General features: G+C 34.4%; 1 protein-coding gene across 5 annotated transcripts in view; it reads right to left on the bottom strand.

Moving 5' to 3' along the window:
- The window catches only part of EPHB1 (EPH receptor B1), an 890,754-nt gene that overhangs the window by 126,087 nt on the left and 750,270 nt on the right, over positions 1-14,397 (bottom strand). For 4 of the 5 annotated variants that reach the window (XM_074214828.1, XM_074214827.1, XM_074214825.1 and 1 more), the window contains one exon: positions 2,768-2,949. In XM_074214828.1, the coding sequence (XP_074070929.1) occupies positions 2,768-2,949 (182 nt within the window). The remainder of the gene's footprint in view (positions 1-2,767; positions 2,950-14,397) is intronic. The other variant, XM_074214826.1, reaches the window with a different exon arrangement.

Genomic DNA, 14,397 nt, shown 5'->3' with positions numbered 1-14,397 from the left:
ATTCCTCTATTCTCTGGAGTTTAGAGAAATAATGTGCTTCACTGAGGTGTAGAAACTGCCTCAGGCAGTGAGCTGTTGCATGCCCATGTTGGTAATTAGTATAAATTATAGACAAGCAGGAGAAGTTGCATTAACAGAGAAAATAAGCCTTCCTTCAGTAGCAGGAATTAAAAGCAATTGCAGCTTGCACCTGAAGGAGGTTTTGACTTCTATCAGTGTGGTGGGATAGTATAGGGGTGAGAAGGTGATAACAAGTGTGTTTCAACATTTTATTCAAGAACCTATCAGCCCTGTTTATGGAGTATAGAGGTGATAAATGGGCTGCTCTGGGCAAACATGGAAATTTACACTTGGAAGGAAATTCAGAGAGCTTTTACTTTAACCTATTTTACAGATGAAGAAACTGAGGCTAATAGAGATGAGGCTGACTACTCAAGGGCAAACAAATAGCAAGTGAGCAGATGCAAATCCAAGTCCTCTGATTCCATTGTCTTCCCACAATTCCATTCTTCTTCCAATGCAATAAATACATTTTATCTTCTTCAATTGACCTTTTGCTCTTCTTTCTGCCTTTTTTCTCCTCCCCCAAGGGTCCCCTTCTCCCCATATCCTCAAGTGTACTTAATTGTCATGGCCTTGTTTTCTTCACCCTCTCCTTTTCAAAATTTAATCTCATTAACCAAATTACCTTACTGGATAAAGGGGACTGATAAATGGTATTTGGAGAATAAGTAGATTCAAATTCTATCTCAGACACTACCTGGGTGAGCCTGGGCAAGTCATTTAACTTCTCCTAGTTTCAATTCTCTCATCCTGTGAAAGGATTGGAATGGATGTCTTTGAAAGTTGTTTTTGAGTTCTAATACAATGATACCTTGAGTTATTTTTGGTGGTAAAACAAACATCTACTTAATCAAAAGTAACAAATAGCTAATTATAGGGCTGTGGAAAGGAAAGTTTTGTTTTTACTTTTTGCTGTTGTTTTGGTTTTTAGCTTGTTTGTATTTCGTGGAAGATTTTATGTATTTGGTTTTTAGTAATACTTAAATTATCTCCTATAAGTTATTGATAAATTTGAACTATATAGATATAATTAATTTAGATGATGGTATTAGTCTAAAATCCATTCTTGCAAGCTCAAGCTCAGAAGGCTCTTTGGTTTTCAAATAAAGACATCTCTAGCATATATCAAAAAAATAAAATTCCCCTTTTAGGACATCCTCTCCATATAGTGTTCTATCACTTGAGTAACACTTAAAAATTGTGGATTCAGGTTTATTTTAACTTCTTCAAAAGCCCTGAATTATTTGGATCAATTGTGCTTCCAGTCCAAGTTCAGCAGATGGGTTTTAAATTCAGCAAACATGTATTAGGAACCTGCTGTGTTCAGAATCCTGTGATGGGTAAAATAGAAAGTTTCAATAATATAAAATCTCTCCTGGCCTTTGAGAAGTTTATAGTTTAAAAATAATAGAAAAGAGTTAACATTTATGTAAGACTTTAAAGTTTGCAAAGGGCTGTAGGCAATAGCAGATAACCACCTAACCTTGTGCATTGCTCATGTTGTCTAGACATAGGTAAATTGCTCACTTTCTCATAGAATAATATCTTTTCACAAATTTCTCATAAAACTTCAGATTTATGAGATTCTAGAGTTGAAAAGAATTTTGAGTGATTGTATGGTACAGCCATCCCTTACCTTCCATAATTATAGGGTACCATAATAACATAAAATTACCTCCACTTTATAGATGAGAAAAATAAGGTCTAGAGAAACAAAGCGATGAGTCCAATGTTCCACATTACAAGATGTAGAACTAACAATAGTTGTGGAATGGGATGGTGGGGGACCAAGAGGAGGGAGCTAGACCTTTAGGTTCTGATTTCTTAAGGCAGTACTTTTTCTTATTATATCACATGAATATCAAAGAAGATCTCGGAACTGGAAGGAATCTTAGAAATAACAATTCAAGACCCTCAGTTTAGAGGCAAAGATAATGAAGCCCATAGAAAATGAATTGACTTGCCCAAGGTCATACAACTCCTAAGTAATTTCATTTCTCTTGTGTGTGTTTTTTTGTTCAAATAATTTGATATTAGAATGGAAAGTGTTATAAAAGTTATCCCATGGAGCATGTTCAGAGTTAGCTCTCCTGGTTTGGGGGCAGCTGCTTCTACAAAAAAAAATAAGTTTGCAAGTAATTTCACTTATTTCACTTTCTGATGCCATTATCCTAGCAAATCTCTCCTAGAAGGCAAGTAGCAATGATATAGCTATATTTTCAATAAAACTGTTGACTCTTCCTAGAGAGTTTCTATAGCATTGTTATTTCTACTTCAGTACGTGATTTGAGAAATATGTTCCTTTCCCTACTGTGCCACTGAATTATTGAAAGTAAAGTATATCAGAGTAGTCAGTTGTAAGGTAAATATTTTGCTAGGCATGTAAAGAAAAATATGGAACCATCATATCTTTCAGTTTTATGTGTGTGTGTGTATATGTGTGTGGTGCATAAACCAAGTAAGTTATTTATTTATATTTATATTATCTGTAGTATATAATTATATATATATATATATATATATATATCTATTTGTATATTGTGGAATGTTCATGTGTATATATGGATACTTCATTTTTGCCTGTATAGAAATAGTCCTGCATCAAGAAATAATTCTTGAGAGCCTTAGGTCACTGCCTTTTCCCTCCTTCAGGAACTCTCCTCCAAGCCCTCCCCATTGCCCTTCTGATGATATTCAGGCTTACGGTGGCTGGTCTTGAGCCCACAGTGCTGCTAATGTCAGGAGTGCAGATCCGGCTCACCTTCTCATAATAACGGATCTCATAGTCCAGGATAATGCCATTGGGCTGCTCCGGCTGTGGCCATGACAGGGTGATGCTCCTCATGGTGGCACTTACCTGGTGCATGATGGGGACTGTAGAGGGAGCTGGGGAGAGAGAACAGGATAGGACAGGTGGAAGTGAACATCTTTATAGTGACAGATTAAACTCAGATATCTGAATGTAAGAAACAAGAAAAACAACAAATCTCCCCTCTGTTTCTTTCTTCTCCAGGATTACCCTGGCATATTCAGAGTTGGGGGAAAGGGGAGTCTAGAAAGAGTTGAAATTATAGCTTTGATTCTATCCAGTTCCTTTATCAGAAAGTTTCTAGACAGAAGCATTTAGTAGTACTTTCTTCTCTTTCTTAAAGAAAGCATAGGCTTCCTTCATAGGAACTTCAAATTTTTTATTTAGAATTGAAAGAGACCTTGAGGACACTAATAATACCCTTTCCACACATAGAGAAGTTGGGGCCCAGAGACATGATTTGCACAAAGGTCAAACAGATAGAAAATGGCAGAACTAAAATCCAAACCTAGGTCCTCTGACTCTACCTTTAATATTTTTTTCCAGTATACTTGACCACCCTCTCTGAATTTGTAACTATTATCTCTCATCTTTAATATAAATATAAAATTTATCTTTCCACAAGTACTTGAATTAGGACAGTTGTATACAGCTACTAATACTACTGTTGTTTTTTAGTCACATACAGCTCTTTGTGACCCTGTATGGGTTTTTCATGACCAGCATACTGGAGTGGTTTACCATCATCTCCAATGGATTAAAACATTTGAACCCAAATGTTACTGACTTTGGGTCCAGCATTCCATCCACTGAATTGTTTCATTGGCTGCCACTGTAGCTAATGCTGCTACTATTAGCCACATTGATTGAAAGAATAAGAAGATAAGCTTTTGCCCTCCTTTATTGGCACAGGTATATTCACTGGACAAGTAACTTGCCTCTCCCTTGAACTCTGTTTCCTCATCTGTAAATTGAGGGTATTGAGCTTGGTGATCTAAGCTTTCTCACTTATAAATGTTGTAGGAGCTGAGATGACAGGGAGATTAAACTGAGATGAAGTGGTCAGAAGAGATTTTACAGAGATGTTGGGACTTCAGGCAGGCTTCAAAAAGTGGTGATATTTAAATGTATGAGGAGAGGAAGAGGTAATGTCCTTGAACAGGACTGAGCATGTTTAAAAATAGAGATCCTACTGAGTGGAAAAACAAAACTAAATATTTTTGAATGGAGGAGTGGCCTGATAAATTAAATAACAAGCATTTTCAAATAGTTGCTACTTATGTGCCAAATACTGTGATAGGAAAGAGCTTAGATGAAAATTAAAAAAAAATCCCAAAAGATCCCTATCTTCAAGAATCTTAAATTCTAATAGAAACAGGCTCTCTCTCTCTCTCTCTCTCTCTCTCTCTCTCTCCCTCTTGCCTCCCCCCTCCCTCCCTCCCTCCCTCCCATTCCCATTCCCTCCACATTGTTTTCTTTAACCTATAGGTCTAAACAAGTTGCATGCAAAATACATTTATATATAGATATATGCATATATGTATATGTACTCCATGCAATAATTATATTTTCCCTATATAGTCATACAAATACCTATATTCATATATAATATACATACATTTTATATATACATATCTATACACTCACTCATAAGTACACATATATAGAAAAAACAAAGTAACCCTAAGTATAACATATTAGCAAGATATATATATATATGTATATATATATATATATATATATATATATATATATATATATATATATATACACTTGATAATGTTTGAGTTGAGCCCTCAAAAATAAAATGAACTGAAAGAGGAAAAGGTGAGAAAGAAGAGTGTTCCAAGCATTGGGAGAACAGCTAGTCCAAAGACAAAACAAGTTCATACTGACTGTTGAGAGCCCATTGTTAACATCTCAATGTGATAACTATTTGCAGTGAGTGAGATTGAGGAGCACACACTGACTCCAGGATTTTGAACCTAAGTGACTAGAAGAATGGGTGATGCCTTCAGCTGTAAAGAAAAGTTGAGGAAAGGAGAGGATTTTGGTATGGTTAGAGAGGAAGAACTTGAGTTTAATATGCCTGTGAGACATCAAGTTTAAAATGTCCAAAAGACAGTTGGTAATACAATACTGGAGAGAATCTAGGGTTGGATATAGACTTCTGAAAGCCATCAGCATAAATATAACTAGATCATCAGGAGTTAATGAGATCATCAAGTTAGAGATTATAGAGAGATAAGAGAAATGGGTCTAGACAAAGTCTTGGGAGATACTTCCTTTTAGTAGTGGACATGAAAAAGATCTAGCCAAGGATATTGAGAAAGAACAATCACACAGGTCATGGAGAGAAGCAGGAAAGAGGGTGATCACAAAAACTAAATCTGGGAAAGGAATCAGGTTATTAATGCAAAATGCAAAATACAGAGAAGTCAAGGAAAAAAAGAAGTTGAGAAGAAACATTGCATTTAACAAATCATGGGTAACTTGGGAGAAAATACTTTGGATTGAATGATGAAGTTGGAATGGTTGGAAGTTGGATTGTAAAGGATTCAGAAGAGAAACAAGTGCAGGCACAAAGTATAGTCTTATTTTTTAAGGAGCTTTGCCAATGAGAAGAAAGATATATATTTTAGAGTCAGTTGGCATGGTAGGATTTAGTGAGGGTGTATCTAGTGTTAAAAGCTTTGAAGATTATCCTAGAAGAGAAGCACACACAATCTATCTCTATATACATATGTATATAAATTTATATATTTGAGTGTACAAATAAATATGTTGCATCTATACATATATATTGTATCTCCTAGACAAATGTGTATATGTGTACATATATATATATATATATGTATGTATGCAGATATGTATATATTCATCTAGAAGGATACACACAAATATATAATATATATAAACTATATATATATGCATATATACATACACATAAACATGTGTGTGTGTATTAGAAAGGAGGAAATAAAAACCACAAAAGAAAGAACCCATATATATATATACTAAAATATAGCAGAGTAGGGAGACATTTCCAATAAAACAAAAACAAAATAAAACAAAAAATCCTCTCTAGTTGCTTAAGGTTGGACTTAGGGTTTCATTGTACTTCAAAGGAAAATTATCTCTCAAGAAAGCATTGTTACAATAGAACAGTTTCCACAATAAGACATTTGGCAATAATGAAGTTGAGAATGCAAATGAAGAAAAGATGGCATAAACAAAAGCACTTGAGAGAAGAAGGGTAATAATTTCAAAATCTGTAAGTGATTCAGAAATCTATGTTTGGAAATAATATTATTTATTTCCCATTTCAAATGTTTTTCATATAGCATCATGAAATGAAAACAGGCTGGAAATAATAAATGTGTGTTGTCTTTCTCTTAGAAAAGGCGGGTAATTGATGAGTCTTCAGTAAGTGTTCTAACATAGAAGGTTGTTCAGTTTAGTCCTGCCACGTTAGCTGTGATGAAGGTCATTGCTTCCACATTCTATACTGTACCTTCAGAGTCTCTGTGGAATATATCTATGTGACATTTACTGTTGTCACTTTATAAATTTAGGATTGCAATTTTGCTTTCAGCAGTTTTTTCCATCATTCAAAGAAATGAGCATCAATTAGAGTATATAGTACATTGTATTGGCAAATGCCGATTCTCAAATAAATGAAAGTTTTATATGTTTTCACTAATTTTACTAACAGTATTATTGATGCAACTAAATTTAACCTATACATTATAATATTTTGTTGAACAATAAAAAAAGCAAGTTTTTAAAGAATACAAAGCCCAGGTTACAATTTGGTACCTTTTTCACTCATCACTGATTAGAATCAATCATAGCTTAATGCAATCCTGCTTTTACTAGCAAAGTGAATTACAATGTTTCATTCTAATTCTCTGGGTATACTTATCTTGGAATTAGTCCACTCCCAAATTTTCTACATTTGTTTGACTTTAAGATCAAGTTGTCATCAAAAGCCCTTATTTCAGAGAAGTTCCTTAGAACATTCACTATCAATTTTTCCAGTCTCTACTCTTTTAGTTTATACAAGTGTAACCCCTGTCCCAAAGTCCATTGGTATTGGACTCTCTTTATTGGTAGAGATGAAGACCCTTGCCTGCAGGAGGAGTTGAGTATTGCTGCTGAGAGTTGAGAGAGCTCCAGTCTTTGGACTTTTTTGAGACTCCAGCATGAATCCTCTTTGGGATTCATCAAACTTCAAATTTCCAGCATGGAGTTACTTTGTGTCTCCTAATTTTCATCTTTGGGAAGGAAGATGGAAGAGGCCATCTGCATTTGAAACTGAAAGAAAAGTCTCTGGGAAGACATGAGGGGAATTGGCACATGCTCTATTCCTTTTTTACTACACTAGAGACCTTGAGGAATTTTCCTTGGGTGAAATCCAAGAAGCTCTTTTTCAGTTGAGTTGAATGGGAGAGGTCATTCATTCTATGTTGTCTGATAAGTATCTTCCTATGTCTACCTTTTCTGATTGCTGTTTTGTATATATATATATGAAAGGATTTCTTTGCTATTTGCTACATTTATTTGATGTAGAACTGGTATTTGATGGAAAAGGAGTCAAGCCTCAGACATAGACCTTGGGATCCTCTTTTCCCCCAGAAATTACAAAATTACAAAGTTAAAAGGAACACAATCATATTACTTAGGTTATATTTAAGGGAGTAGATAATAATTATACTTCTAGCCCAGGAGCCCTCTCTAATTACTGTACAGTTGCCTCATTCTAACTTGCTGCTTCCCCTGTCGGCAAGAATGAAAATTTCCTTTGGAGAAGGCAGGGAAGGAGAAGAGACTAGAAATGTCTATCTTCCTTCCTTAGAGTTACACATCTCACCATACATGAACCTCTATACACATGCGGAACCCTTTGCTTCACAAGAAACTTCTGGTAGAGAAAGAAAGGATCTCTCTGTTTTTATCCCCTTTTTAAGTGCCCTCCATTGTTTTCCTTTCTGCCAATGAACAAAGGAAAAACGGTGTCTGGAGAAAAATAAAACTCTGTGATATCTTTTTTCTTCCAAATTGAAGAAAATTTTTTCCTCTTTTCAAGAGAAATAGCTTCTCCAAACAATCTTATAGATTCAAACCAGTTGCTACTGAAAATTAAATTCTATGTTTCTCTAAAAACTATTGCCATATTGATTTTAATAATTCAGTTCTTTAAAAATGTATTAAGTATGTAGTATGGGTCAGTCATTAGTGATACAAGACAAACAAGGAAAATGGTTCTTGAAATCAAGCATGTTGAGGGTGAGATAATATGTTCTCAGATAAGTAAATACAAAAATGATTTGAGGATGGAGAGAACACAAATACTTGGGGAAGAGGAGGGAAGACTTCTCATAGAAAAAGGCATCTAAACTGAACCTTGAAGGAAACTAAGAATTCTAGCGATTAACAGATTGAATGAACCCAAAGAGTTATGATGAATGGATCAATGTTGTTATAAAAGAAAATAGAGCACCCTGTCCTCTCCTGCCAGGATTCCTGTAGTCCATTTCCATTCAGTTGGAATGGAAATAACCATTACCATTTAGTAAGGGCCTACTATATACATGATAGTATGTCATCCAAAACAAGAGAATGACTGGAGTCCATGTAAAGTGTGTATTCTAAAATATGTGTTCCTAGTCTTTCACATACCTCAATTTTGTCATTTAGACACAGACATCAGAAAAGGATCAAAGTTAACCAATCAATCAATCAGCAAACACTGATGGAAGTCCCTCAATGAGCCAGGGGCCATGCCAGGCTCTAGTCATAAAATGTAAATAATGAAATAAACTTGATATGTTGTCAACCCATGCTTATCTAGGTTCCTAGGCCCTGCTTGCTCCCCTGCCTCATCAAAAGATGGAAATTAACATAGATTTAAAATTTACACATGCATGTTATTATTTGTTGTTTTTCAATTATGCCTGACTCTTTGTGACCTCATGGACCATAGCATGTCAGGAAAGTGATACCTATATATTCATGCATATATATGCATGTATAAATCTGACATGATACCCATGCACACATATATGCATATACATATTCATACTTTGCATATCACATGTATAAATATATGTATATATTCATATATGTATGCCCCATCTATATTTGCATATTAGTGTCTGCAGTAAAACAATGAACAGTTTCTTCCCCACTCCAAGTTCTACACTTTATCCACAATACCAATAAGCTTGAAATTCAGGTAGAAAGGTTTGTATTTGTCCTTCATTTTCCAAGAAGATCATGGCAACAGGGAGGTGATGCCATGATAAGCACAGGAATTGAATCTGAGTGGAGGAGAGGGGTTGTACTAAGTCACCAGCTTCACTTTCTTTTGTTTTTGTTTTTTGGGGGTTTTTTTGGGCAAGGCAGTGGGGTTAAGTGACTTAGCTAAGGTCACACAGCTAGGTATTTATTAAGTGTCTGAGGCCAGATTTAAACTCAGGTCTTCCTGACTCCAGGGCCAAGTGCTCTATCCACTGTACCACCTAGCTGCCTTCTCACTTTCTTCTCCAGTGCCCTCTGGGTCCAGTGACCAGATGTGAATTAGGACAACTGGAGATGGCCCTGGATGCAAAGCAATCGGGGTTAAGTGACTTTCCGAGGTCACCCAGCTAATAAGTGACTGAGGCCAGATTTGTAATGATAGACTGAATTTAAGGAACCAGGATAGTTGAGCTTTGAAATAGTCATTGTCATTTAGCAAGAAGTGTTGATTTTTTTTTTCATTTTAATCAAAGCAACCATGGAGACTGGAGTGGTAGTGATCTGCATTGACAATGGATCAGCTTAGCTGAAACAATGAAATTAAATTTATTTTTAAGTTTAAAAAATATAGCTAGATGATCTCTCCATTTTGCATAGCTTATGGAGGAAAAATCTATTTTGTTCTTTTTTCATCTCCTCTTGATTTGTCTCTAAATAAAACCACATTACTAAGTTAAATGATGTAGTGGAAAGAAAATGGGCTGTAGAGTGAAAGGAATTGGATTCAAAACTTAGCTCTGGTATTAAATACCTGTGTGACCTTCAGCAAGTTACTTAACCTCTCTAAGTCTCAACTTCCTCATATGCAAAATGGATTGCCCCTTTAGTATTTTGTTGTCTCTTGTTTAAATTAAAACCAGAGCATTGTATCTGGTTTAGCTCTCAGGAAAGAACTCATAAACTGAAATAATTATGTCAGTGCATTATCTTGAGGGAATATATAAGTCAGACAGATTGGTCTTCAAGAGACAGAGGAATGGAGCATCATTTTGAGAAGTGATACTAACATCCCTCTTGGAACAAGGCAAGAAGGAGGCAATATGGAAAATGGTGCTGCTTTTCCATTACAGAACTTCATAATGTGGCTTTATTTATTTTAATTATTAGAACTTCAGATAGGTCCATAATGAAATATAAATACTATCTTAAAATCACATATAACTTAAGAATTATCTGAATTTCTGAATCATCACCTTCATTAGCATGAAAATTCATTCATGTATAGAATAATCATTTATTAAGCACTTATTTAGCAGAAAGGAAATATAAATTGTGTAAATCCATAGATGTCTCCATTTCAAATGTAAAAGACTACATGTGCCTGATCTGTGGCAGAAGCCTTCCAAGATTAGACTGATCAAATGCAGCTGAATACAATGAACCTTCACCCCACAGTGATATCATTAGACTTCTTTGAAAATGAAGGATAAACAACAATTAATCACCTACTCTACATTTGGTAATAATAATTTAAAGTTGATCATATTTTAATTCTTTCCATAAATGAAACTACATAAAAGTAGCTTGGATAAAGTCTATACAGAATGGTAGCTGAAGTTTCATATACTATCTAGAATAGACCATTAAAGCAATGGTTTCTGAACCTTAGAAAGTACAATGATTATCACTAAAACCCAGCGTGTGTTCATTAAAAATGAAAATATGCCAGATCAACTCCATTTCCTTTTTTGAAAGGGTTATTAAACAAGTAGAGGGGATTTCAGTAGCTCTGTTATACATGTAAGTTTAAGCAAAGCGTTTATCAAGGTCTTTCACAATATCTTTATGGACAAAGTAGAGACTTTATGGACAAAGTCCATTGCCAACTGGACCTTAAACAAAGAAATCACTATGTTGTAGAATCTTTTGAGTGTAAGAGGAATGACCAAGTGACCTCTTAATCAATATGATAAGTTCTCCCAATCAATTGGCAGAGATCAGAGGACACATTGCCTACCTTAGTGATTCACCTGTGCCTTGTTGCCAAGAGAACATAGAGAGCTCCCTTGATGGGTTACCAGTGGCCACTTATGTCTTATGGGTTTTGTTTAACTGAGAATCAGAAAGCTGAATTCTTATAAGAAAAACTTGCCCCTTTAGGGCAAAATTTAAAATTTTTATTTTGTTAAATATTTCTCAATTATTCAAAAAATTTTAAACTTTTTCAAAAAATTTTGAGTTCCAAATTATCTTTTTCCTTATTTCCCCTTTTTTCTATTCCTTAACAAGGAAAGCAATATGATATTCTTTATGTAGATGAAGTCATGTAAAACATGTTTCATGACAGTCATGTTGAAAAGAAAACACACACACACACACACACACACACACATAAGAAAAATAAAGTTATTTGTTTCTTTTTTTAAGGTATGCCTCAAACTGCACCCAGAGTTCATTAGTTCTCTCTCTGGAAGTGCATAGCATTTTTCATCATGGCTTCTTTGGAACTAACTGTCTTAATCAAAATAGCTGTCTTCCCAAGTTTATCATTATCATAATATTGCAATTACTGTTTATAATTTTCTTGTGATTCTGATCATTTCAATTTATATCAGTTCTATATAAGTCTTACCAGGATTTTCTGGAACTATGCTGCTGATCATTTCTTATTGTATGATAGTATTCCATCACAATCATATACCCAATTGATGGCCATTCTAATGTCTTCCAATTCCTTGCCACAAAAAAAGAGTTGCTCTCAATAATTTTTATAAATAAATCCTTATCCCTTTTCTCAAATCTCTATGATATACAAATCCAGTAGTGGTATTGCTAGGGCATAGGGTATACACAGTTTTATTCTCCAGAATAGTTGGACTAATTCATAATTCCACCAGCAGTACATTGATGTCCCAATTTTTCTACATTCCCTCCAGCATTTGTCAATTTCCTTCTGTATCTTGTTAGCCATTCTAGGAGATATAAGTATCTCAGAGATGCTTTAATTTGAATTTCTGTAATCAAAAGTTATTGAGAGCTTTTTTTTAATGTGACCTTTGATAGCTTTGATTTCTTCTTTGGAAAACTGTTTATATACCTTGAACATTTATCAGTTGGAGAATGGTTTGACTCAGTTCCCAATTTATTTAAAAAATAAAGCTTTTATAAGAAAAAACATGCAAAAGTTTTTTTCCATTTTTTCCTATTTTTCTTCTCATTTTGGTGGCATACTTTTTTAAAATAGAAAATCTTTTAATTTCATGTAATCATAATTGTACACTTTATTTCTTATGATCAACTCCATTTCTTGTTTTGAACATATTATTTTGTCCTTCTCCATAGATCTTAAAGGTATATTTTTCCATGCTTCCCTAATTTATTCATATTATCCTTTATGTCTAAATCATTCATTCATGTTGACATTATCTTAGCATATGGTTTGAGATGTCTTCCCTTTTAGACTATAAACTTGTTGAGGGCAGGGAATGTTTTTCTTTTTATTAAGTGTATCCCTAGCACTTAGTATAGTACCTGGTTTTATAACTATTCATTGGATTGGATTGATCAACTGGGTAACTCCCTAACCATTGAATCTCTACAATGCTCCCTGTTCTATATTCTCTGGGACTTAAAGAAACTCAGATAACAAATCTTTCCTCATCCTGTGGGATAGATAGCTAAGGATCAGCTTGACAATGAACTGGATGCATATATATATATATATATATATATATATATATATATATATATATAAACAAAAGGACATCTGGATGCTGAGCTTAACATATACAGATTCAGACAGACCCTGAGACCAATGATTGACGCCAGCCTTCCTGTTAGAGACTGTTCTGAGCTAACAAATGGGAAGACTTGACATTTATTAGAAGGACCTGTCATAATAGGTTGTGGACTTTATTCAACCACCAGTTCATATATTTTGTGTGTTCCTTTACTTTTTGATACTTTCTTGGATGAAATGTTTGTGGGGTTATTTATTGAATCTATGCATAATTAAGGAAACATGATTTTTAAATTCTGAAAAATTCACAGGGCAAGAAGGTTTAGTGCAGAAGTTGAACAGCTACAGTTGATGGGTCAAATACAACCTGCATTCTCATTTGTATGGCCAGAAAGCTAAGAATTTTTTTTCATTTATATTACAAGATGAACAAAATTGAAAAAAAAACCCACTTTTGTCTCCTTTTAAATAAAATCCCATCACTCCTGATGATTATGCTTATTTTAAGGTATAGTTAATTTTATAGGAATAATTTAAAGTTTTAAAATGATATATAAAAGCTTATATGAGGAAAGAAAGTTTCTAATACTCTGGAAATAGCATGCAGTTTACATTTTAAAATAAAGATGTATATAACCTGTTCTTAACTCAGGCTCAACTTGACTCAAAGATAATCTCTGAAGCTAATAGATTACTTGAACTGGGGAGTTCAGAGTTGAAGTAGGACAGCAGCCAATCAGATGACCACACTAAGTCTGGCACCATTATCATGAGCAGTTAGGTGTTGGGGTAACACCAGACCAGGAGTCAGGCAGACTTATCTTCATGAGGTCAAATCTGGCCTCAGACACATACTAACTGTATGACCATGGGCAAGTCACTTAACCTGTTTGCCTCAGTTTCTGACTGTAAAATGAATTGGAGAATGAAATGGCAAACCACTCCATTATCTTTGCCAAGAAAATCCCAAATGGTGCTAACTGAGTTAGACTTGACTGAAACTTCTAAACAACAATGGGAGAAGTTCTAAACAACTATCAGGATAAGGAAGGACCAAAGCTTCTGTGCTTATTAGTGTTGGATTCAGTACTAGTTTGTCCACTAGTTAGGGAATGCTATAAGGAAATCCATTCTCCAAAAAAGAATTAAAAAAGGGATCATCTTATTTTCATTTGAAAGTCTCAACCAAGGGGGTATCTATTACCAATTTTTAAAATTTTTGGATAATTCTATTAGAAAATTTAACTTAGATTCTCTGTACTCTTGCTCTGAACCTTCTTCCTTACTCAGTAATTGAGTCTCATGATACCTCTCTTAAATGTATTGAAATAACTCTACTAATTTTCACTTCTGTATCTCATTTGCTCTGGTATCTCCTTTGAACCTATACTATAATTTTCATGGATCTCTTTTTTGCCTTTTATATTTTCTGTTAATGCTGAGTGCTTTTAGGACCCTTTCAAGGGATCCCCTTGTCTTGCTATTAATATAATATTAATCTGTTCACCTTTTTAAATTTTTTTCCTTTTCTAAAATTTATTTA

Source organism: Macrotis lagotis, chromosome 1 (genome assembly GCF_037893015.1).
Source record: "Macrotis lagotis isolate mMagLag1 chromosome 1, bilby.v1.9.chrom.fasta, whole genome shotgun sequence".
Taxonomy (NCBI): Eukaryota; Metazoa; Chordata; class Mammalia; order Peramelemorphia; family Peramelidae; genus Macrotis; species Macrotis lagotis.
Note: the sequence above shows the minus strand (reverse complement) of the source record. Positions and strands in the feature narration are given on the sequence as shown.